Below are 23,557 nucleotides of genomic sequence, written 5' to 3'. Positions count from 1 at the left end.
GGTGGAGAGTCATCAGTCGCTGGAGAGTCGCTGTTTCAGAGATCAGCATCAGAGTCTATAATATTGTGACTCTTCCAGAGAGCAGAGGCCATTACCATGCTGCAGACAGTTTCACAGTTTGGATTGGTCTTTAGTTTCTGAATAGAAGTGGTGGACTCAAAAGTCTCATCAATCTCTCAGGATCTACCTAAGGACGCACTGTGCTTTGGACAGGAAGAGAAACTTGTGGAAGGTTCTGGAAAGAAAACTAGTGAGAGATGAGTCTGAAGAGACACTAGCGAAGGATTTAACCAGTCTGGACCTGAAGAGTCAGAGAAGACCATCACTAGAGTCCTGCACAGGAATGGACTGCCAGACTGCAGAGAAGACACCTCCAAACCAGACTGAAGTCTGCTAGAGACCACCTGGAGACAGAGCACAGACTGAAGTCTGCTAGAGACCACCTGGAGACAGAGCACACAGACTGGAAGTCCTTTGGTCAGATGAAGCTGAACTAGAGCTCTGTGCTCAGAGAGATGTTGTCTTCATGTGGAGACAGAAAGGAGAGGCTAGAACCCAAAGAACAGGCTTCATACAGTCAGACATGGTGGTGGCAGTATGATGCTGTGAGGAGGATTCAGTCAGTCTGGGACTGTGGATCCTGTCAGGGTGGAAGAATCATGAAACAAGAAGACTGTCTGTATCTGAAAGAAACCCTGAAGCAGTCTGCAGTCAGACTGGGTCTGGGTCCTGGTTTTCTCTCCAACATGACAACATCTCTTCTAGTGAAGAACTAGCTCCAGGAGAGCAAAGGGTTAATGACTGACAAAGACCTGACTGAAATCTGACTGAAGATCTGTGGAGTGGACTAAAGACCAGGGTCCATGCAGGAGACCATCAGGTCTGGAGGACCCTGAGAGATTCACCACAGAAGAAGAATGGACCAGGACTCCCCAGGAGACTCAGACTTGTAAACCTCCAAAATAAAACCCGTATGTTTTGGAGGTGGCTCTGGTAAACAGAAGGTGGAAAACAATGACTGATTTTCGTGTGAGCTAATCAGTTTGTCTGATATTGGTAAGAATGTGTATGATATAAAAATGTCAATCAATACATTCAAATATTTATGAGTAAATGTAATGTCAGTTAAACATCTGTGTGTGTATGAATGGTGTCACGCTTTTTTTTAACCAAACCAAAATGCCTGAGCCGTCTCTGGCATGTGCTGTAATATGGGTGTGGTTGGCAGATTGTAACAGATGACACTCACACACACAAACACACACACACACCTTAATAAGTCTGTGAGGAGGAGGAGGAGGAGGAGGAGGAGGAAGAAGGTGAGAGATGTGTGAGAGCTGAGCACAACTTGTCAGCTCTCTGTTAAACAGCCGGCCGCGCCCTGAACCACAGCTCCATGACATTCAGGAGCGATACACACAGCGCACAAACACACACTGCACACACTCATATTCTCACATTATTCTCGGCTGTTGGCTTTCAGGGAGCTGAGGGAAAAATCCGTCACTCAGCTGAATCTCAAGGTCACTCACACACTCAGTCATGTGGGAGCAGCTGCAGCCACATCAACACACACATCTGCATCCTCCGCGGTCAGTGCAGCCTCTGCCTCCGCAGCAGTGTGACACACTCTGTGTCCTGTCTTTATTTGTTTTTTTTTGTTTGTTTGAAGGTAATTATTAAGAGACAAACTGATGCAAGGACGTGGACTGTGGTCGTCTGGCGCCCCCTCGCGGCTGAGAGACAACACACCATCCCTCCCAAACGCTGACATCCTCCTATTGTCTGCTCAAAGCAGTGAAAGCTGCCTCTGTCTGACGGTGAGGAAAAACATCACATATGGCGCCTCTGTGGGATGTTCTGAAAATGCATGAGGCCCCAAAACTGGAGAAGAAGCTCCAAAAAAAATCTGCTGGAATCGCAGGAAAACATGAATGATTGAGTAACACAAGCTTGATATGCAGCGGAGAGGGCAGAGGCTACACAAAGGGGATCATTGTTGCCTGCAGATGCCCGTCAGTGGTGCAGTCGCTCTTTGAACGCGCTCCAATCGCAGCGCATAGCGCGACTGGAAGAGGGCGGGGTTTAGTCTCCCCCATCCCTGCTCCGAGCCCCGTTCTGGCTCACGGTGTCCCATTGACTAGACGGCGACAGACCGAGCAGCACATTCATGGCGTCTCTCAACTCAGCAGCCTCGAAGTGGACCGGTGATGTCTGAGGGGGGAGCGGGTGCTCTGGACATGTGGAACTAAACGATGCGCACCCCCCGGAGGTCACCGTTTGGACAGGTATGAGACCTGTGGCGCCCGTGGGTGAAGGACCAGCAGACGTTCAGAGGATCTGGATGTAGTGTATCAGTGTTACTCTTCCATACAACCAACCAGCAGGCCCGGCACACTTCAGCCCCACATGGATGGATCCCGCTGTAGGAGCTGTACTCATGGAATACAAAGCCCGCGCTGGTGAGCATGCCTGCCTGTCTGAGTCCACTCCTCTCCGGGAGCCTCTCATCCTTCTCCTCCTGACACAGCCTCCACACTCGGATATCCCCTGGTCGCTTCGAGTCCCCTCGCTATGAGGGCGACTGCTCGGTGATTCGGTGCATCTGCACGCCTGCACAGACCGGATCCCCCCGCTTTTTTTTTTTAGGATTTGGGCTTTTGTTGGTTTCATACGGGATTTATCTGCGCTGTGAAGTTCTTTTGTGTCAAAGGGCTTAACGCAGAGTGCGCTGAGGGAGACGGAGCGGGGGCTTTGCTTCACCCACAGCTCTTTGTGGAGGGGTCGTGATGGCAGGCGGCCGGCCGGAGGCGCAGGACCACCCGCCCGAGAACGGTTTCACCCCGCTGGATGTGCGCCCAGCGCCCCGGCTGCTGCCGCACATCGACGGCTCGGTTCTGCCGGCCCTGGGGGGCTTCGGGAAACATCAGAAGCAGCTCGTGGTCCTGACCTGGATACCGGCATTGTTCATCGGCTTTAGCCAGTTTTCGGATTATTTCCTCCTGGCGCAGCCCAATGGCACGTGTGTGCAACCTCTGACTAACAGCACTAACTGGACCACCGCGGCACCGCCGCCGGTCAGCGGGACCAGCGGCGCGCCCGCTCTGCAACTCAGAGGCAACGGCACCGGGGAGGAACACGGGGAGGGCAGCGGTCTGCTGTGCGCCTGCAAGGAGTGGAGGCTGGAGCTGCAGACGGGACTTAGTCAGAATGTGGTTACCAAGGTAACGAGTGAGCACCAGATAGAGAGAGACACACACAGTGTTAAAAACACACACTCACCACCATCATCATCCTCATCCTCACCGAACAGTGTGTTCATCAGAGGACAGCTGATTGACAGGCTGCCTACTGACCTCAATCTGAGGGCTCTGTGTGTGTGTGTGATTCATAAGTGCATACAGTGCATTAGTGTTGATTTACTACACACTCTGTGGAAAAAGTATCTGGAGATCAATGCAGCCCATAACTCTGATTTATCCTAATTTAACTCAACATTTCATCCATTAATGGAAACTAAGGCACAATATTTAATCTATAACTCAATCACTGTAGGAGTGTGAGAACATGTTGAAATTGTAGGCATGTATGAAACATACAGATCATGTTTATCACTCCAAGACAAGACAAGATGTGTTTTGGAATCATCTGAACCCAACAAGACATCCAGCATTCTGGATTCATTAAGCAAAGTTTGGCTCTTCAGACTCTGCAGCTCATCAAATGTTGATGTTTTGACATGAAACAGGAGACTGATGTAACTCATATGCTGTCCAGTCCTCCCCAAACGTCAGGTTTGTCTGAAGATAGTCATCATTAAAACCAGCGATCAGTGGACATGTGCTCCACCTGCAGAGTAGTGTTGTGTCTTTTGAGTCCGATGTCATCCCCATAATCACCAAACTAAACATATGACTCATTTTTTTTCATCTTCAAATACTCGGAGAGAAAATTACCTCCACCCACAGGGCGCCGGAAGTCAGCGTTATATCACAAACAACAGCTAATTTTCCCCTAAACAGCCACACTGCTGCAACAAAACCTCGGCTGTGGCGTGCACCTCGACCTCTTTAACTGACAGACAAGGGTTCATTCCACTGCTCAGATGGTACAAAATACAGCTATGATATAGAAATGAATGGTCATAAACCAGGCAGTGGGATCAGGCAGTGTTCCAGCACACACAGAGGCTGTTCTCACTGCATGGAGAGTGGGAGGAAGGCGCTCACTAACAGGCTAATCCTGCCATCCACTCGTGTGCAACCCTCAACTTTTTATGCCTGGAATCTAATTCCAGCAACAGAATTAAGTGCAACGATAAAACTGTCACATCTCCATGAATGTGCAGCTCTGACACGTGTGCATGTGCGTCTGCTTTCTCAGATAACCTGGCTGCTAACAGCCCGTGTTCTCCGGCTCTCCACATCACCAGTGGCCATAACCAATAACTGTCTCCGTCTAGCTCGGCTCGGTCAGGGGGCTCAGCGGGGAGTTGTGTAAATTATGGTTAAACACTTGCACTATTTTCACACACACGGCTGAATCTGTCCTCTGGGCTCTTGTAGATCCAAATATGAGCACACACACTTTGTGCCTGCACATGTGTCCTTGGCTGAGTTTCAGATGCTAAGAGCTGCTGCGGTGTGTTCACTGACCCATGGGCTCACAGAGAAGAGTGGAAACCTATTGATTTCTGTTCTCATAGACACGCTCCCACATTACCACACATGCTCCTCTCTCTCCCTCACACACACACACACAGGCTTGTGTTTTCACTGCTGTAAAGATGAATTTTGCAGACGAGTTTGTTGCTTGTTTGCACCCTCATCAGACTTCATGAATTAACAAAAGCTGTGAGTCAGAGAGTGAAAAGAGTTTTGACGGATGTCAGATGAGAGAAGCCCACGTTTCTGTCACACGGAAAGTGTTTCAGCCCCTGATCTTTAATTCCTTTTCATCCCGTTGTGGGTGTTTTTTTCCTCTGTAAAGTTGAGTAACGTTGCTCTTCTTGTCTCCCTCTCAGTGGAACCTGGTGTGCGACTCGGCCTGGAAGGTGCACATCGCCAAGTTCTCCCTGCTGGTGGGCTCCATATTTGGATACCTGGTGATGGGTGTCATGGCTGACTGGTATGCTGACTCCATTTCTGTTTCTTTTCCCAACTAAGATCTTCATTGTCTAGTTACAGGTTATGATAACTTTGTACTCAGAGACCTGGGAAAATGGCGGCAATGCTGCAAAGATGAGCTATGAAGAAAAAGAAGTGAAATTCTTCATTCACAGTGCAGTTTATAGACAAAACTGCAGCCATGTTTTCATGTTTATCCATCAGAAGAACTCCAGTTTATAGAGCGGGTTCAGTAACAATGATAGTCTGTAAAGGGCCACACAGGATGAAAACACACATTTGCTCTGACCTCCAAACATCATAGATTAATGTTTGTATTGCAGTGTGTCTGTGTTCCCACATCTCTCCATTAAACCTTCTGAAGACAATAATATCATAACCTAACAGCTTCACAATCAGCTCATCTACATGACAAATTATCGGTTTTGTCGCTTTGGATTTTAAAACATGTTTACGCCTCCACCTGAATCTGTAATGTGATTTAAGGCCCCTTAGTCCTTGTTGTAGCTCTGTCAGGCTAAATGCTAAGTACAGGTGTGAATAAGACTTTGATCTAACAGTGCAGGAACCTATTTGTTAATCTGTTCACCACATCGGCAGTGACCACTTAAACTCCTGATTGATCCGAATACAGGCAAAGAGGAGTAAGGTACAGGGTGGCGCTAATTCACACCTGTAATTATAAACATTTTAAAGTGTGATGTGATAAAGTTAACAAGTTATATAAAGTGTTTTTTGTACCGGGGGGTAAGCATGTTGGATATTTTAACATAGATGTCTATGGGGATGTAAACCATCCTCAAGTGGCCACTGGAGGAACTGCAGGTTTTGGTTTTAGCTTCCTTTTTTAGCTTACTGTAGCTAATTTTATTAAGCTAGTGCTGGTGGATGCATTAGACTGCGTCATCCTCTGGGGGCAGCATCAGCATGTTTGTAGCACAATTTGCTGATATTTCCTGAAAAGAATCCATCGATCTCCTCCCACGTGTCCCAATGGTAGAAGTACTAGCAGTACTTGTTCCAAAGTGACATTTGGTTTATACAAAGTCATCAGAAGAAAGACGAGTCTGATACATTCTGCTGTAGAAGCAGACAGATATCTGAAAAGCAGTGGAATCCATGGAGGTCCCATCTGTAGGCGACCACGCTGTACCGTGTGAACCACAGTTCCTGCATTGTGTTTAGGATCAGTAACCATGGAAACAATTGTAAAGAAATATGCAGGCCGGCAAAGCCTCAGCTCTGACCCGACCCCGTGACCCACTGACCCCATCCCTTAGTACAGGAAGTGCGTGCGGGGGGGGGGATCTCTCTCTCTCTCTCTCACACATGAATGCACATCAAAAAGCTTCTTTCTGACAGTTGTTAAACTCTTTGCTGCTTCTCTGTGTGTCCTTCTCTCTCGAAGGTTTGGTCGACACCCGGTGTTGATCCTCTCGGTGCTTTTCATGCTGGTGTTTGGTCTGAGTGTTGCCTTCTCTGTAAATGTCACCATGTTCAGCACCTTGCGCTTCTTTGAGGGTTTCTGCTTGGCGGGCCTCGCTCTCTCCCTCTACGTGCTCAGTAAGTACAAGCTTTCACTTCCTCCAGCCTGTCCGCTCCGTCTCTCTCTCTCTCTCTCCTCCTGCTCTGTCCTTTTTGCGCCATAGATAACCAGGACCACCATCATTCCATCACTCTACTGTCGTAAAGCTGTTGTTTCACTTCATTTCCTTCTTATGTCAAACATGCAGTGACTGTTTTAGACTGTAAAACATGCAGGACACTGCTGGTTGCATGATGTTGTATCTGTGGAAATGAGCTCTCACAGACTCACCACAGAGTAGATCCATTGCTGATGAGTCCTGGAATGACATAAATGATCTTTTGGTATAATAAAAAGTGACAAAAACTGGTAGGAGGAGGCAGGGTGGAGAGTACGAATTCTTAAATGTTCATTAGCATAGGTGTAGCGAGTAGCTTGTAGTAGAAGAAGAAGAGCGATATGAAGCTACTGTAACAAGGAGCCGGCCCCGGTTTGAACATAACATCGTGTTATTGAGATAACAGGGACATTTTCAGGGACAAACAAAGGGTGGATTTATGTCCCTCCATGTTCCCTCGGTGTCTGTCTCGAGGACTCACAGACCGAGGTGGTCAAACTGACAGCAGACTGGCTGATAAGGTTCTCCGGATTCCTCCGGGCTGTAGTGAGATTAGTCATGCATTATGTGTGAAGCGAGGGCAGACCCTCAGCCCGGGCAGCAGGGAGGGGACCGGGGGGGGGGGGGGGGGGGGATAAATCTCATCTGAAACCAAACAAACAAAATGGGCGCCCTCGAGCCGTCTGTCGAGAGACTCCTAAGGATTCAGTTTAAGCTGTGATCTATAGAAACACAGATTTAGGAGGAAGATGCCCAGATGAAAGTTATTGATCTGTACTCAGAAAACTGGGTCATTACACAGATGTACAACAGAGAATGTGTTCACTTTATTCATACAGTTATACTATGACATAAATCTGTGAAACATCAGATTTATGACAGGGTTTATGTATAAATCAATATTTTTCAGTCATAATTGAAAGTTATAGAACCATCAAAGGCATGTTTGGAGGCTCTGGGTTTTCACTTTGCTTATTGTCTCTCTCTCTCTCTCTCTCACACACACACACATATATATACATATATACAGTCTCAAACACTCTTTTGTACTCCTTCTCTGGTCTTACAGAGGAAAACAAACAGTGAAGTGAATCAGTGTGTCTGAATTTCTTGTGTTTATGTGTTGAGTCGACACTGACTGTGTGTGTGTGAAAGAACAGATTGTCTACAGGCACTTTGAAGTGCAACACAAAGGTGTTTGTGTGAGGTGTGAGCTGTAGGTGCATACAGTAGGAGGAACAGCCAGCTCCCTGCCACACATCGGTTTCTCTTTGAAGTAAACTGGCGCTCTGATGGCGGATAATAGACGCTGCCGCCCCATTAACGGTAAAAACAGGCAGAATACCAGCTCACAGCCGACCGTTGTGAGGGATGAATACACAATGTGCTGACTCGGTTTGAGGCGCTTCATTATAGACAGTGGAGACACAATCAGAGTGGACGGTGGAGCTGAAACCTCTCAGCTCCTCCGTGCTGATTGGAGCTGGTTCAGTGAGGTCAAAGTGCCGCCCTCCCACAGACAGATGGAGCGATCGCTGCAGCTGTGGTGCATTCAAGTACAACTTTTCCTTCAACGCTACAAACAAAGTCAGTTTGGGGTGTGTGGGCGTCAGGATTGTACTCACCCTGGGAGACGTCTGAACTTCTGGCACTTGGTTGTAGCTTCAGAGCTCAGGCGTGATCTCATCCCAGATCTCACAGCCACAAGGAAGCGAGCGTGGCGCTTTAAAGACGCCCTGCAGGCCGAGAAGCACAAGCAGAGAATCAGAGGCTGAAAGTGGAAGAAAGGGCACCGTCTCATGCTGCTGTGTGTTAGGACGGCCAGATGTTTACACCCCTCGTGGATGTAAACACCCTCAAATTAAAGCTGAAAGGCAGCTTTTTTAATCCCAAAGTCTTGTATCATTTCAAAGGCAATGAGCTGCAGCACAAAACAATAGGACCCGTCTCCCTGTCCTTACAAACAGATGGGGACGCACATCAGAGGCAGATAATTGCAGCGCCTGCTCGACTGCTGAGCGGTAAACAGGCTGCACCAGGAAGGAGAAATTCAAAAACAGGCATGTAGGACACATGTGCTGTATTATAGATGACTGTACAGTATGCAGTGATCGTGCAGTGTTTGCAGTGTTTCATCTGTGGCGTCATGTGTGCACATCTCTCCACAGAAAACCTCTCCGCTCGCCTTATCTCACCCACTGTTTCTAAATCCAGCCGTTCTCGGGGCCCGCTTTACATTTTCAGTCTATTCCCTCTTCTGCCCCATTTATCCCTCCTCTTCCTCCTCTTCCTCTCCTTCACATTACCATTTTATTACTCGTTCATTTTCTCGAAGCTCATTTGAAATCTCTCATCGTTCGGTTATCTCTCTGCAGCATGCAGTGCATAATAAACTCTACTGGAGCTTCCACGAGAAGCTGCAGCTTGCTCTGCTAATGTGTGTGTGTGTGTGTTCACGTTTGCCTTATCAGTTTGTAACACAGTGCCTACCTCCGAGTCGTCCTCTGGGGGCTGTTAGGTTACGGATTCCTCCTCCTTGTGCTTTTTCCTTCCATTGGAGGACAGAAGGCCGTCATGTAATCCCAGCTTGCAAACATGGCGGCTCATTGTGGACGCTTCTCTGTAAAATATGTACATAAAATAGCTTTTAGAGTCATAAATACCTGTAGTGAGAGCTGGAAACGCAGCTTCTTTCTAAGAAGATGGATGCATTAGTTCCAATAAATACAAAAATGTCCAGTATGTGGCACAGCTACACAGCTCTGAGGCTGTAACTTCCAGCTGTTTTTTTTACACTCTCTGTGAACAAACAGGAGCGTTTAGCAGCCGGATATTTCCCAAAAGACACAAAGACGCTTCCAGGATGTGTAACTGTTTGCCAACAACTGTGCTGTGTTAGAAAAGGTGACAAAACGTTTGTTGTTTTATTGCCTCAAAGTGGCAAAAAAATAAATGAAAATAAAAATAAATAAAAACGGTGAATTAAAGGGACAGTTCACCCAAAAATCGAATACTTTGTCTTGGGAGATATCTACAGAGCTCTCTGCCTCTTCTCTGTAATAACAGAACAAGATAAGAGCTCCATTCGATGTGGTGATGTTGTACTTGGAATATGTGTGTGACAGGACAGTGGGGCTGGTCACACCGCTTGGGTCAGACGACTTTTGTTGAGAACCAAGTCATGATTTTTTTGACTGTTTTTTGATTGTTCAGACTCGGATACGGTCCGAATCCCGCTCTAGCTGGATTGATTTCCCCAGTGTGAATGGGGAAATCAATCCGGATAGTTTTTTTCTGAGTGTGAACACCTCGAATCCGGCTGTATCCAGTTTGATTTCAATCCAGTTTGATTTCAAATGTGGCTCAGGTGTGAACGCAAATGTGGCGAGCGAATCCGGTTAGCGATGTGCTACTTCCGGTTCACGGGGCGCGACACGGTACAAAAAAAACGCATGCGCACACACGGTCCTATGAATGGAGTCTATATATTACGAGGCGCCACCTAGTGGTTTGGAGGACAGCAAACATGCTGGATGAAGCCGGATTGAGTGCGGACACAAGTGTGTGCTAGCCAGATTTGAAAATAGGTCTGAACGCATCCAGTTTAAAGGCTGTCTGGGCTCAATCCTACTCTAGCTGGAATGACTTTTTCCAGTATGAACGGGGCCTGAGTGTGAACACCGCGAATCCGGCTATATCCAGCTTGATTTCAATCCACCTCTCGGAGGTGGATCTATCTCAAATGTGGCTCAGGTCTGAACGCAAATGCAGCTACGAATCCGGCTAGCGACGTGATACTTCTGGTTCACGGGGATAGTGTCGCGTACAAAAGCCGTATGTAAACAACCATCGAACTACGACAGCTTTGCCCCGAGTTTATTTTCCACAGGGCTACAAAGGAATAAACTGCTTTTTAAACTGAAAAAAAGGAACAAGCAACACGGGACAAAAACAAATGCATGACGCAGCCTGAACAGACTCTGTATATTACGAAGTGACACCTAGCGGTTTGGAGGACAACAAACAAGCTGGGTTAAGCTGGATTGAGCGCGGACACACGTGTGTGATAGCCAGATTTAAAATATCTGGAATCAATCCTAGTCTAGCTGGATTGACTTTCTCCAGTGTGAACGGGCCTTGGAGCATTCAGGGGGGGGCGAGGGTTTGGTTGGCTGCGCTAGAAACAAGGTTAAAGGTTATTTCTCTGCGCTCCTCTGAGGTTTGTAATGAAGGGGTATATAAACTGTGTGTGTGACCTATGAGCTGCGAGGGACAACCTCTGCCGACTGCACCGGGGGAGCAGTGCTGTCATGCTGGGGTCTCGTCAGGCCTCCCTGTGATGTCGTCCCCTCCGGCCGCAACATGAGAGGTCTCATTATTGATTCATCATGTTTACTCTATAAAATGCTCATCATCATTAGAGCCTGTGGTGATCTGACAATCAGCCAATATCTCAGCAGTTTGCAATGTAAAGTGAAGTTCAATGGAGACATTAGAGGCAGTTTATTAGCTGGTGTTTTCATGGGTGTGTGAGGGTCTACTTCATCAGCCCTCTACAGGCTGCCTTCACAGTGAGCGATACTCAGTCCTTTACATTACAGAGTACTGAGAGCTGCCATGCACGGGGGCTCCACTGTCATCAGGAACCAATTGCATGAGACCACATGGGCACCCGGCGAGGCAGGGGATCGATACCACTAACCTGATGATCAGTGGACAACCTGCTTTAACACGTACAGAGGACGGACTCAGTGAACCACAAAAAGCTGCACTTTGAATAGTGTCTGTTTCAGCCAGGCAGTCAACGTGTTTGGCTCCAGTCTTTGGGGCTCCCGGTCTTCTGCTCCACATAAGCTCTGTTGTTTTGTAGCATGTTAGCACGTTAGCTGAGATTATTTCCTTCACGATTGCATGCTGACATTAGCGGCTAGCTTGCAGCACCACTGCCAGAGCTGCTACTATGGCTGAAGACTTAATACTGGCAGTCAGTGTTTAATAGATTGTCTAACTGATTAAAGGCAGCAGCGTGTGAAGTGGCAGATCTCTTCATGTGTCTTCCCGCCACCAGCTGAACATCTTTATGTCTTCATCACACACACAGGCTGAGGTTCTGTGATCTCAGAAAGACAACTGTGTGTCTCCACTCTGTTCTCAGGCCCCAGGCAAGGTTAACAAGGGAGCAGCAGACAAGAGAGAGAGGGGGCGAGAGAGAGAGTGTGTGCTGTCAGCCATCCATCCGTCATCAATGATTACTTTAACCAGTCAATCGGCTGCTTTTTGTGCTCTCTTCTTTGTTTCAGGCTCCTCTTCTTCCACTATAGTTGTTGTTTTGCAACTGTTCACTTTCAGATGCAAAAGTCAGAGAAGGAGGAGGAGGAGGAATAGGAGGGAGGATGTGGGGGATGGGGGCTTTACAGGGGGTGAGAGGGCCACTCCAGCCAGGATGAGCCAGTGGGAGGAGAGGGGAGGATGAAGGATCGGGGGGGTGTAAGGGGGGCAGTGAGATAATCAGCACAAGAAGAACTACGCTCCCACTCAGCTGGAACAAAAGGTTCTAGCCAGCGAGTGTGTGTGTGTGTGTGTGTCCTGGTGGACTCAGGGGGATCAGACACGTCCCCGGAGAGCTGGGGAGTGGTTTTTGTTTTGTGAGGTTGTCTCTGCCAAGGTACAGTTGATTTTCTGTAGTCTGTGTCTGACTGTCTGATCTGGTGGTATTGACCGCTGTGGTTAGAGGTACCACAGGGTGACAGCAGTGGAAAGTACAACCACACACACACACACACACACACGTACGTACACACACACACAACGATGTACTTTACCAACTACAAACCTGATGTTCATTTGTCTCTACAGTGGAGAGGGCAGAACCTGTTACAAAATGTAAAATGAAATTTAAAGCTGTATGTGTTACTTTTTGGCCACTAGGGGCAGCAGATAAAGCTTATTTCAGATATAGAATGTGAACACTGCATAGTGTGTCATTCTAAGCAGGTCTGTGATCATGTGTCTGTGCCGGGAGTTCAGACAGGAAGCAGACATCAGATGCCTTCAGATTAAGGGAAAATGGGCGCAGGTCTAAAATGTCTAAAATCGAGTTGGTGTCGCCTGGAGGAGTTCAGCTCAGATTCTTCTAGCTGCTTTTTCTTCACGTCAGAAGGCCAATCGTCGTTTGTGTTGCTAAAATCAGAGCTGTTGTTGGCAGAGAGCAGAACGCTGTGAATGACTGTGACCGGCTAATCTACATCCCTGGCACAAACACGAAGAGGTGTATACATGTCACACACATTAACCCTTTAAACCGGAGCAGCCCCAGCTCTCACAGCCGCCATGTTTTACACATGAAAACTGGGTGAAGGTCGCCTCACACAGCCCGAGGAGGTTTCTCTGTGCACTCCTCAGCAGTGTTCAGACACATTTAGTCACTTGATGGCAAAATATTGATTTATTGAAGTATATAATCTCAAAATAAAGTGACTGCACTCACCAGGCAGCCTGGAAACAGCACACAGTCGCTAAAAAGAACAGGACAAAAACTAAAGTCAGAAAGTTCACGTTCACTTTTTGGATTCTGTGAGCAGAAAGTTTGACCAAAGACATAAGGCTCATGGAAGTGTCTCTAACACAGAGCTTCCTTCACTGTACACACACACACACAGGCTGAACCACAGGTCAGGGTCGTTTCCTGTATCTGTTCTCAGCTCCTGCAGGGTTAAATCTGAGTCTGCAGCAGCAGCGGAGCCGAGAGCAGTGAGGGATTTACAGTCATAGCTTTAATTTCCTTCCTTTCTGTCTTTTAATCTGAAGATCTTCCTTCTGCCCTTCACTCTCACATCGTCTCTCTTTCTCTTTATTATCATTCCTCCAGTGAATTCAGTGATGAATGGAAGGACTTTCGTATCCTTCAGAGGGAAAAAGTAATTTGTATTCTGCACACAGTGCTCATACTCCCCCCTCTGCTCCCTCCCTCCCCCACTTCTTCCCCACAATAAGAAGTGACAGTACAGGTTAGTGAGTACTCCCCCCCCCACCCCCAGGCCTTTCACGCTTCACACAGCCACACTGGTCACCTTCAAAAAGACCTTGCCATATGGGCCAGGCCATCTGGACTGTACCATGTTACAGAGACGGGAGCCCAGTTGGGGGGGAATTAGAGGATGGTGTGAGCTCAGCGAGCAGCTCTTCAATCCATCCTAAGTTCATAAAGAGGCCTGGTGTTAACCGCGCGCGCTCTCAGGGGACGGATCAGTAATAGAAGCCCTCAATAATTCAGAGAGGAAATTCAATACAGGCCTCACCATTAAACAAACACACGTCCCCGTCTCTGAGGCCATTAGGGCTGCTGCTTAGTTTATGATGGTAATCACAGATGCGTACGGCTCATACATAACTCACTCCTCGCTCTGTCTCTTTATTTTAGGGATCGAGCTGTGTTTGCCAGGCTGGCGCTTCTCCATCACGATGGTGGCCAGTTTTCTAATGGTGGGCGGGCAGCTACTGATGCCAGGGGTGGCCGCTCTGTGCCGCCATTGGCCGAACCGCGATGACTGGCAGGTCCTGCAGATCGTCATCATCAGCCCTTTCGTTCTGATGCTGCCCTACGTCTGGTGAGTCCCACCCTCTGAGGAAATCCACTGCAGGGAGGCGGGGGGGGGGGGCAGATTCTTCTCGCACTGAGCCAGGCGATGGCTTGTACAGTACACACACACCACACTGCACAGTCCCACTAAGAGACAACGCTCTCTTTCTTCTCTTGTTTTCCGTCTTTCCGTCTCATTCTTCTTTGTCTCTTTCTCCGCCCCCGCTTTCTTTCTCACTTTCTGCAGGATCTTTCCTGAATCGCTGCGCTGGTTGCTGGCCACCCAGCACTACAGGCGGTCCAAAGCCATGATGCTGCGCATCGCCAGAAAGAACCAGGTTGACATGACAACAGAGCCCAGTGGAGTTCTCTCAGGTGAGAACAAATTCAGGAGGGACAGTGAAGAAGATGAAAGCTCCCAAATCCATGTTGTTGTTTTGCTGCAGACTTGACACTTTCTGTTGCTTGACTCACTTCATGCTGCAAGTTATTTTGAACCATCATCAGTATGTTACGCTGCACCTGCTCCTTGTTGTGTGATGAAATGAACATGCAACAAAGCCTCTGTCACACAAAGACAACAAGTTTCCAAGCATCACCTCCCACATCGTCCATATGATGAAATGCAACCGTAATCAGACATTTACCTTCAGACTGTCGTCATGTTAGACTTCTGCATAAAGCTGCTCTGACAATGACTTTCATCAATAATTAACACGTCAATCTTTTCACATTTTAAACGTCAGAAATCGTGTCAAATATCATCACAACTTAAAGGAGCAACATCATAATAATGTAATCACTGTGTCGATCCACAACAGACTGAGGTGACGTGAGGCGTCCAGAACTCTGTCTCTGTAGATGCAGCAGTCTCTAAACTCCCAAAGACAACACAGAGCAGGACGGCTAGCTGAGGCGTCAGGTGCCGAGGTCACGCGCTTCCTCTGATAGCAAGGCAGACTAGATGCTACGTAGTCCACTGCACCATCTAGCGGGTGTAGTGCTGAATCGTCCTGCTGCGCCCGCCTGCCCGTTCAGACAGTGGTTGATTTGGTGCGGTCCATATTTTTTCACAAAGAACAGACAGGTGTGAGAGAAAGGGAGAGAAATATTACAGATTGCTCCTTTAAGTTGTTTGTTTTTGTCGAATCAACACCGCAAACCCGATCACTCTGAACTCACAATAAACTAATTTGCATGTCCATTCTAATGAATAGCTCAAACTCAACTCAAAGTTGTGGAGCTGTAGAAGAATCCTCAGACAGTGATGAGGCTCCCTCCGCTCCCTGCCGCCAACACTCCTTCCTCCCCTGTGTTGGTGCCTGAATCATTGTTCCTGCTGCTCCCAGTGGTCGGGCAGGCGGATAGATGAGTGAGAGTGGCTGTTTGATGATGTCCTATATCTGTGTAAAGGCTCTGCAGCTTCTCTGTGCTGAAGGTCCCTTAGCGGCCGGGCCTCACATTACCTTCTGAAAGGAAAGGTCTCAAGGTGTGCGTTTCATGTTTCCTAGCAGAGCTGGAGCAGGAGCTGCACAAGAAACCCCAGAGGACCTGCATTGTCAAGATGATGAGCACCAGGAACCTGTGGAAAAACATTGTGGTGCTGTGTGTCAACTCGTAAGTGTGTTGCGTTTGTGGCTGGGCTTGTACAGTTCCTTTGCTAATCAAAGCCAACATCCGTTGTGTTGAGAGCATGAATTACACATGAGCTTGTCCCCCTCTCCCAGAGGAGTGAGGACATGTATGTGCGCCCGCGGCATGTGATCAGGAACCGCCTCCTCGGCCCGCTTCTTATCGTCTGTTTCTGTGTTTGTGCAGCTTGACAGGTTACGGGATTCACCACTGCTTCGCTCGCAGTATGATGGACCCCGAGGCGCAGCCCACTGCTTTGTGCCACGCTGACTATTACACCATGGCTGGCATCGCCGTGGCTACCTGCCTGGCGGTGTGCCCCGTAGTGGGGCTGATGGGTCGGCGTGGAGGGCTGCTCGCCTTCATGATCATCACAGCCTTGGCGTCGCTGCTGCAGCTGGGTTTGCTCAACTGTGAGTAATCGCACAAAGTCCTGTGCTTATAGATACTTTACACTGCTGATGTCATCATCATGTGACTGTACTGTACTGTTAGCATGTGCTCAGACTGCACACCAACATTACCATGAGGAAGCTAGCAATGACTGCTAACATTAGCTCCCTAGCATCATGCTTCAGGGTTGGTAAGGTCATTAGAAATTTGCTGTTTTAATTTAGAAGAAGCTAAAATATCCCATCCACACACACACACACACTTTGACAAACTTTCTCTACACAAAATCGTTATTTCCCAAAAAGCTTTAGAAACCTGTCAGATCAGATCAATAACGTCATAAAGTTATTGGACAAACAGGCCAAAGCTGAAATTCCTGCACATCCAGTCATTAAACCGTCAGCTCGGTCTAACAGGAGCCTCCCCTCATTCCCCTCATCCTCCTGTTTTGACCTACATCTGCAGCGTGTAGTCATTATTTCAGGCTTCAAACTGTTCCAAGTTCTCCTCAAGGCCTTTTATGCTGCTTGTTTAGAGTCTGCACTGTGCTGTGCTGCCCTTTGTGCTCACCAACAACATGTCTCTCTCTCTCTCTCCAATGCTCACGGATGGAATCCAGTGATCGGGAAGTACAGCCTTCGCCACGACACAGGTACCCCTGCTGTGCAGTGATAAACGTTCACACCTGCTGTGGTTGTTTGTGTGGATGTGGCTGCTATGCTTACATTGTCCTGCTCCCCTCTGCACAGTTCTGCGAGACAGTCTGAACAGGAAGTTCTCGGTGGCCTTCTCCATCATCGGCATGTTCTCCTCTCACGCTGTCAGCACGCTCAGCATCTTCTTTTGTGCTGAGATCACTCCTACGGTCATCAGGTGAGGTGAAGTCCAAACCTTCACACACACCTTCTCATTTTGCCTCATAATAAGGATTAAAGTGCGTTTCAGCCTGTGAAGATTCCAGAATAACAAAAAAAACGGTTGTATTATATGAACACATGTTGACAAAGGAGGGCAGAGATGAGGAGTCACAGGTGCTCATTAAATAGCAAAGATAACGCAGGTGCTGCTACTTAAGGGTAATTAGCATTGTATCCAGAAAGGTCTTTACAAAATCAACCAATCAGCATCCAGTCGTGAAACAAAGACAAAGATTCAGATGAGCAGCCTCTTCCTCTTAACTCATCATTTGCATTATACTCACAGTAAAATTAGCACACTCAGACAGAAAGCATCATAAATGTGCTACACACACACACACACACACACACACACACACACACACACACACACACACACCTCTTTGTTTTCACTTTGCTAACTGGCTCCATCTTGTGGTGAAGTGTGAGATGAATGCATGATGCTCTCAAAAGGTTTAACATGCTTCAAATCGGTGTCATACAGAGGTGTTTAAAGGGACAGTTCCCCCCAAAAAATAATACATACCTATATATATTATTTGCAGAATTTTGGAGACCTGTGGAAAAGGTGAACCGTCGGTTATCATGAGTGCATGTGGAGGTTGTGTACACTTTACTGTTAGGGAGGAAGAAGCTGTGTTTTTGTGACACACACTGTAACATCAGCTCTGGTCTAACCTGTTTCTGCAGAGGTGGAGGTCTGGGCCTGGTCCTGGCGAGCGCCGGCTTCGGTATGCTGACCGCGCCCATCATGGAACTCCACAACCAGAAGGGCTACTTCCTGCACCACGTGATCTTTGCCTGCTGCACTCTGCTGTGCATCATCTGCCTGCTGCTGCTGCCGGAGCCGCGGGGTCAGCCGCTGCCCGAGAGCCTGGCAGACGGAGAGACCTTCACCCGTCAAACCCTGCTCCACCCAGGAGAGCAGCACCTCCTCCTCTCCAAGACCGACAGAGACTACTCCAGAGTCCACGACACGCCGTTACACCTCACAGCCACTGGGGGCGCTACAGTGGCAGCGGCCACCGCTCTGGCAGCGGTGCCGGCCTCGTACGCACTCGCAACCGGTGGGGAGGTGATTGGAAACTGTGCCATATCCAACGGGGTGTGAGCAGCACAGCGATGGCTGCCACGTTAACCCGAGTGGACTCGTGAAGGGAGAGAATTGTTCGGATGAACCAGATGAACTGGTTACAGTGAGGTTTGATGATGATGATGATGAAGGAGAATCTGTAATTTTTAGTGACTATGATTCCAAAAATATTCTGGGCTCAGTCCATCTGCAGTCAGTGTGTGTGTAACATAATATGAACGTTTTCAGTGATGTTGGTGATTTCTCGTCTGCTCTGAGTGATTCCAGATGAAACCAGCAGACGAGCAAAGAGACAGCCGAGTCGAAAACGCTCGCTTTCTGTTCGTAGGAACAGGATCTCACTGGTTTCTAAGTTACATTGCACTAAATGTCCGAGACACAATCAAAGTGTTTCAGCCAACACATGGGGGAGATCCAGGGATTGGCTAAAACTTTTCCCCTATGTTTTGTTTTTGCATGAAAGGGCACTAAATGATTTCGTTTGTGGTTTCTCTACTAGAAGTCCGATGCAGCACTTTATCCTCAGAGGTGAGGTCTGTGTAGATGCTGATTTATTTTTGTTAAGAGGCATTAGTGACTGAAAGAGCTCACCACACTGCAGTAAATACACGCAAACGCACCGAACACCAGCAAATTCAGAGAGCATCGACTTAACAACACATGCACTGCAACAGAAACGTTTCCATGGTGACAGACCTGTGGGGACCACCACGAGAGCTCCTCCATGTTAGTGGATGGGACACAGACCCAACTCAAAGCTAGAAGTACTCTTCAAAAAGATACTGTTCCCGGAGATGGTCGACAGCCTTTCACCCGGTTTACCTGCCTGGTTTTTATTGTGTGTTTTGAGTCTGTTAGCAGGTGTAAATATTTTTTAGGTCCACTGTTTTTCCCATCGATAGAGGACCATGTCACAGCGCCCTCTAGGTGAACTGCACTAGCATGAGGAGGAGACAGCTGTGTTAAAACCATTGACAGTAAAAACTATGGACAGAGCTTCCGTGACGTCACCCGTTTGTTTCTGAAGAGCCGTTCTGAGGCTCGGTGGGAGGTTCCAGGACGTTGATGACCGCCGCCATGTTGATAGCGTCACGTCCGCCAAAACTCCAAATATGGACAAAAAGGGGGAGCATGAGCGGGGTTTAGGGGGGCGGGCGATCGTGGAAGCAGGAAACTCACGCTGTGATACGTCAACTGTCTGTCACTCAAGCGGCAACGCCCATAATTATGCGTAATTTTAAGTCCGAATACAATTGAAACGAGTGAGTTGTAAAAAAAATTCACCCCCCCTACAATTAACACTAGAAGAGAACCTATCATCTGAGACCAGAGTGTTTTTTTTTGTACCAGGCTGTAAACATGTTCATTTCTGCTGTGAAGTCGGCCATTTTAACATGGGAGTCTATGGGAAATGACTCGCTTTTGGAGCCAGCCCCCAGTGGTTGCGACGTGAATTACAAGTTTTGACACTTCCGCATGGGCTTCCACTTTGAGGTTGCCGCTTGGTTAAAATGCCCCTGGTGTCCCGGTCAGGTCTGTCACCCGTTAAGGTTTCCAAAAACATTTCTGTATTTGCAGCAACATCTGCAGAAACTGGTGACAAAGATGTTTTCATTTTTTTTTGGCATTTTGTGAAGTTGCGTTGCGGGGACATCTCCCAGCCACTGTGTGTATTACTGTAGCGGCCGTATGATGGTTGTTACGATATGACGAACAGCCGGAGACCTTTGGCAGACTGTGCGTGTAGCTAATAGAGACTGTGCAAAAAAAAAAAAAAGTGAGAGCTGAGCGGACGTCGGAGCGACCTCTGATGTCTTATGACGCGTCTCATTGTTTTAAAATGGCTTTATCATGACAGCTCTGTTCTTTTAACAAAACAGAGTGTAATTAAAGAAAAACCAGTATTTATTTTGTCATGCTGCCAAGGGGCGATTCTGTTGCTTGAAATACCTCCTTAATTAGCAAATATTTCCACTCCCGACTCTCACTCCTTGTTCTCTGTACTGTGGTAATGTTGTAATCCTGCTCCTAGGATGTGTAACTCTAGCCAGAAAGCACAATATTTTACAGTTCTTTTTCGTGGAGATTAGAATAGAGCGTAGACCTGGCCTAGACGTGATTAGTGTACATTTATACACTTAATACTCTTTAGGACTGCATTAAAAACAAAGTAAGGTATGTATACATCATGTGCCATTCGTTCATAAAAGTTTGCAGCATAGCCTTCCTTTTATAGCTCATAAAAAGCACATCGGATAGATAAGAACCATCCCATGAAGCATTCAGCGGGTCCAAACATCTTCATATTAGCACACAGCACCCATTTCACTCACTCGGTAAGGTTTGCTAGTTTGTATGTTTTCAACAGTTAAACACAGAAGGGAAAAACTGAAAGAAAACTCAACCACTAATACGGTTTTCTAAGTGTTATTTTTTTAATATGATGCATTTGTACAAAAAGCCATAGGCCTACATGTTTTGATAATAAACCACTTAATTTATTATGTCAATAAAAGAACACTTGATGTGACCGTTCGTCCTGGATTATTGTGTGTGTGTGTGTGCTGCTGGTTGTCGATCTCACATTAGTCTTAAAAGTGTTCCGGGTGAAGCTCCAGCTCCTTTTTGATCCTGTCCTCCACCAGCAGACTGAGGTTGGAGTCTGTCATTGGAAGACTGTAACTCACAAACACCTGCTTTTTGGTCTTCTTTGCTGCAATACAGACAAAAATATTTCACTATTTGCTCAGCTTAATGTGTTCTATTGTAAAATTGACACAACAGTGGATGATAAATGGCTGCGCTTTGTTGCCATGGTTCCCATGCTGTGATTTCACCCTCTAGAAAGTGATGATCACTGTGAAAATGACAGCTGCTAGGCTCCTTCTTAGTCAGACAGCATTAAATAACTTAGGTGGAGTTAAAATACAGGTGAAATCATCTTCAACTTTCAATCTGGAACATGTTAACATATTTATTATTAATCAGGACACTGCTGAGGACTCCACAAACACTGCAGGGATCATTAAACTCCAAAAACTTGGAAACACACTGCCAATAAATCTGCTAAATTCTGCTCCCCTGTGTGTGCTGCTTTAGATCAGTAGCACAAAAGTTACTGTGTGTATATTCATACAAACTGTAGCACGCACCAGAAGCTCCCTCTCCTTTAACATGAACTGAACTGTAATTCAGTTATGTCACTTCACAGGGTCACTTTAGTATAGTCACTGCATATTGATGACTATTTGCACTGTTTACTTCCATCTTGCACTACTTGCACACTAGTACCACCTCACTGATCCATGTGGTACCACTCGTTCATATAAGGGTCTATGTTTGCCATTACAACCATTGTATGTCTGTTGTGTCAATTTACAGCCTTACTTTTAGTTTACCTTATTTACCTTAATTTTATCTTAGTTTTATCTTATGTCATGTTAATTATTATATGGTTTTATGTATGCACCAATCACTAAGGCAAATTCTTAGTAATGTGAATCCCCTTCAGTTACATGGCAATAAACACGATTCTGATTCTGGTAAGCCCAAAAACGAACCAATCACCTCTCACTATCGTCTACTTTTTTTTGGAAAATATTAAAAACATTCATACAAGCCACTTATTATTATATTTAACCCAGGGATCATCATCACTTTCACTGCTGTCAAACCTTTTTTTCCTCTGTTAAATCATGTTACGGTTGCAGGTGCATGTTTGCTTGAAGCTGACACACAGAAAATAAATAGAAAACACACTCACTGTTGGAAATAAAGAAAATGTGCTGTGATCCTTTCACATCCATAAAACAGAAAAACATGGCAGCCGAAGCATCCTTCCAGAGCTCCAGGTGACATGTTGGCCTTACCTAGTCTCTGGGCCAAAGAGTTTGGAGCAGTATTGGACGGGTCCCCCATGACTAACGTAGATAAAGGCATCGAGTCCTGGAAACAGAAACCAGAAGCGGTTAGCCTACTTTTAAAGTCTGACCTTCATCCACACATATTCCATATCTGTTGTTAATTACACATCACTTCTAGAGGACGCATTAAAACCTCCACACAGGTAGCCAGACAGCTTTAGCTAACAACAATAACTGCTAACTCACTGCAGACCAACATGTAACATCAATATTCAATATCACGTAAATATAAAAACAACAAATACAGACTTCTGTGTTTAGCATAATGTACTCACGTATTTGCTGTTCATAGAGACCGCCAGGTTGGAGAGAACCGGAGCCGAACCGACCCAGAGGAAAAAGCCGTCATTCAGCTTCATGACGTGGAAGTGGATAACCTGCTCCAAAATCCTCTCTGAGAAGTTGTGCACAGAAATGCTCTCAAACTGCGCTCCGTTTAGCGTTCCGCTCATTTTGTTTCACTCTGCGCTGCCTGCGAACATTTGAAACTCGTGCTAATAGCTGTAAACACCGAACGGCTACTTCCGGGTAGCAGAAAAAAACAAGGCAGCCATGAGCAATCGATGGTAGATTTAGGAGCGTAGTAGCGCCAGCACAACGGATCGTAAAATTGAAATGGAATGAAAATGAACAATTTATCAGTTTTTAAACAATGCAATGCTGTAAAAAAACAAACAAAAAATAAACAATTATTTGCTCTTTTAATAATGTTTATAATAAAGTGTTTATATTGCGCCATTTTGGGGATTAAAAGTAATTAAATGCCACAATAACATCAGCTGATTCTCATGTATATGTTTATTATTGAATATAAAGTTTAAATTCAAGACAAGGATATAGTTGAAAATTTACCCAGTAAAAATGTGATCAAAAATTAAATTAGAAATATATTTTACAAATGTATGCTACGTTGGTTTTGATTGTGAATTCAGCCTCATGTGAATATTTGTAGGTATGAGACTGATTCCCAGTGTTCTCACTCCTCTAGAAAGTCCTCCACCAGCTTGTTGAATTCTTCAGCATACCTCAGGTGGAGGTTGTGTTTTCCCTCTGGCATCAGATGTAATCTATATTTTAAAGATGGTTTATATTTTAGTTGGTAGAGATCCTAAACATGATTGTGACATTGATCACTCACCGGGATCCGGCGATGTGTGTGTGGAGGTACTGAGGGTGGATGCTGGGCACCATGGGGTCTTTCTCTCCGTGGACAATGAGGGTTGGAGAGCTGATCAGAGGCAGCAGCTCCAT

At 46.6% G+C, this 23,557-nt stretch overlaps 3 protein-coding genes across 3 annotated transcripts in view; 1 reads left to right on the top strand and 2 right to left on the bottom strand.

The window, feature by feature from the left end:
* The first annotated feature begins 2,742 nt into the window (after window positions 1-2,742).
* Window positions 2,743-19,380, top strand: slc22a23 (solute carrier family 22 member 23). The gene is made up of 10 exons (XM_028404148.1): window positions 2,743-3,224; window positions 5,024-5,127; window positions 6,535-6,689; window positions 14,190-14,376; window positions 14,596-14,723; window positions 15,863-15,965; window positions 16,167-16,393; window positions 16,993-17,025; window positions 17,123-17,246; window positions 17,981-19,380. Exons 1-10 carry the CDS (start codon window positions 2,790-2,792, stop codon window positions 18,399-18,401), a joined length of 1,917 nt encoding a protein of 638 aa, XP_028259949.1. The 5' UTR covers window positions 2,743-2,789; the 3' UTR covers window positions 18,402-19,380.
* A 1,414-nt stretch (window positions 19,381-20,794) lies between these two features.
* psmg4 (proteasome (prosome, macropain) assembly chaperone 4) lies at window positions 20,795-22,860 on the bottom strand. The gene is made up of 3 exons (XM_028404208.1): window positions 22,582-22,860; window positions 22,253-22,328; window positions 20,795-21,096 (listed from the first exon to the last, which is right to left on the bottom strand). The coding sequence occupies exons 1-3, from the start codon at window positions 22,756-22,758 to the stop codon at window positions 20,975-20,977; spliced, it is 375 nt and encodes a 124-aa protein (XP_028260009.1). The 5' UTR covers window positions 22,759-22,860; the 3' UTR covers window positions 20,795-20,974.
* Window positions 22,861-23,086: 226 nt separating this feature from the next.
* The window catches only part of bphl (biphenyl hydrolase like), a 5,271-nt gene continuing 4,800 nt past the window's right edge, over window positions 23,087-23,557 (bottom strand). The window contains exons 6-7 of the mRNA XM_028404252.1: window positions 23,445-23,557; window positions 23,087-23,373 (exon numbers count right to left, since the gene is read on the bottom strand). The exon at window positions 23,445-23,557 is cut by the window's right edge and continues 11 nt beyond it. Of these exons, the coding sequence (XP_028260053.1) occupies window positions 23,283-23,373; window positions 23,445-23,557 (204 nt within the window). The 3' untranslated portion in view covers window positions 23,087-23,282. The remainder of the gene's footprint in view (window positions 23,374-23,444) is intronic.

Source organism: Parambassis ranga, chromosome 4 (assembly GCF_900634625.1).
Source record: "Parambassis ranga chromosome 4, fParRan2.1, whole genome shotgun sequence".
Lineage (NCBI taxonomy): Eukaryota > Metazoa > Chordata > Actinopteri > Ambassidae > Parambassis > Parambassis ranga.
Note: the sequence above shows the minus strand (reverse complement) of the source record. Positions and strands in the feature narration are given on the sequence as shown.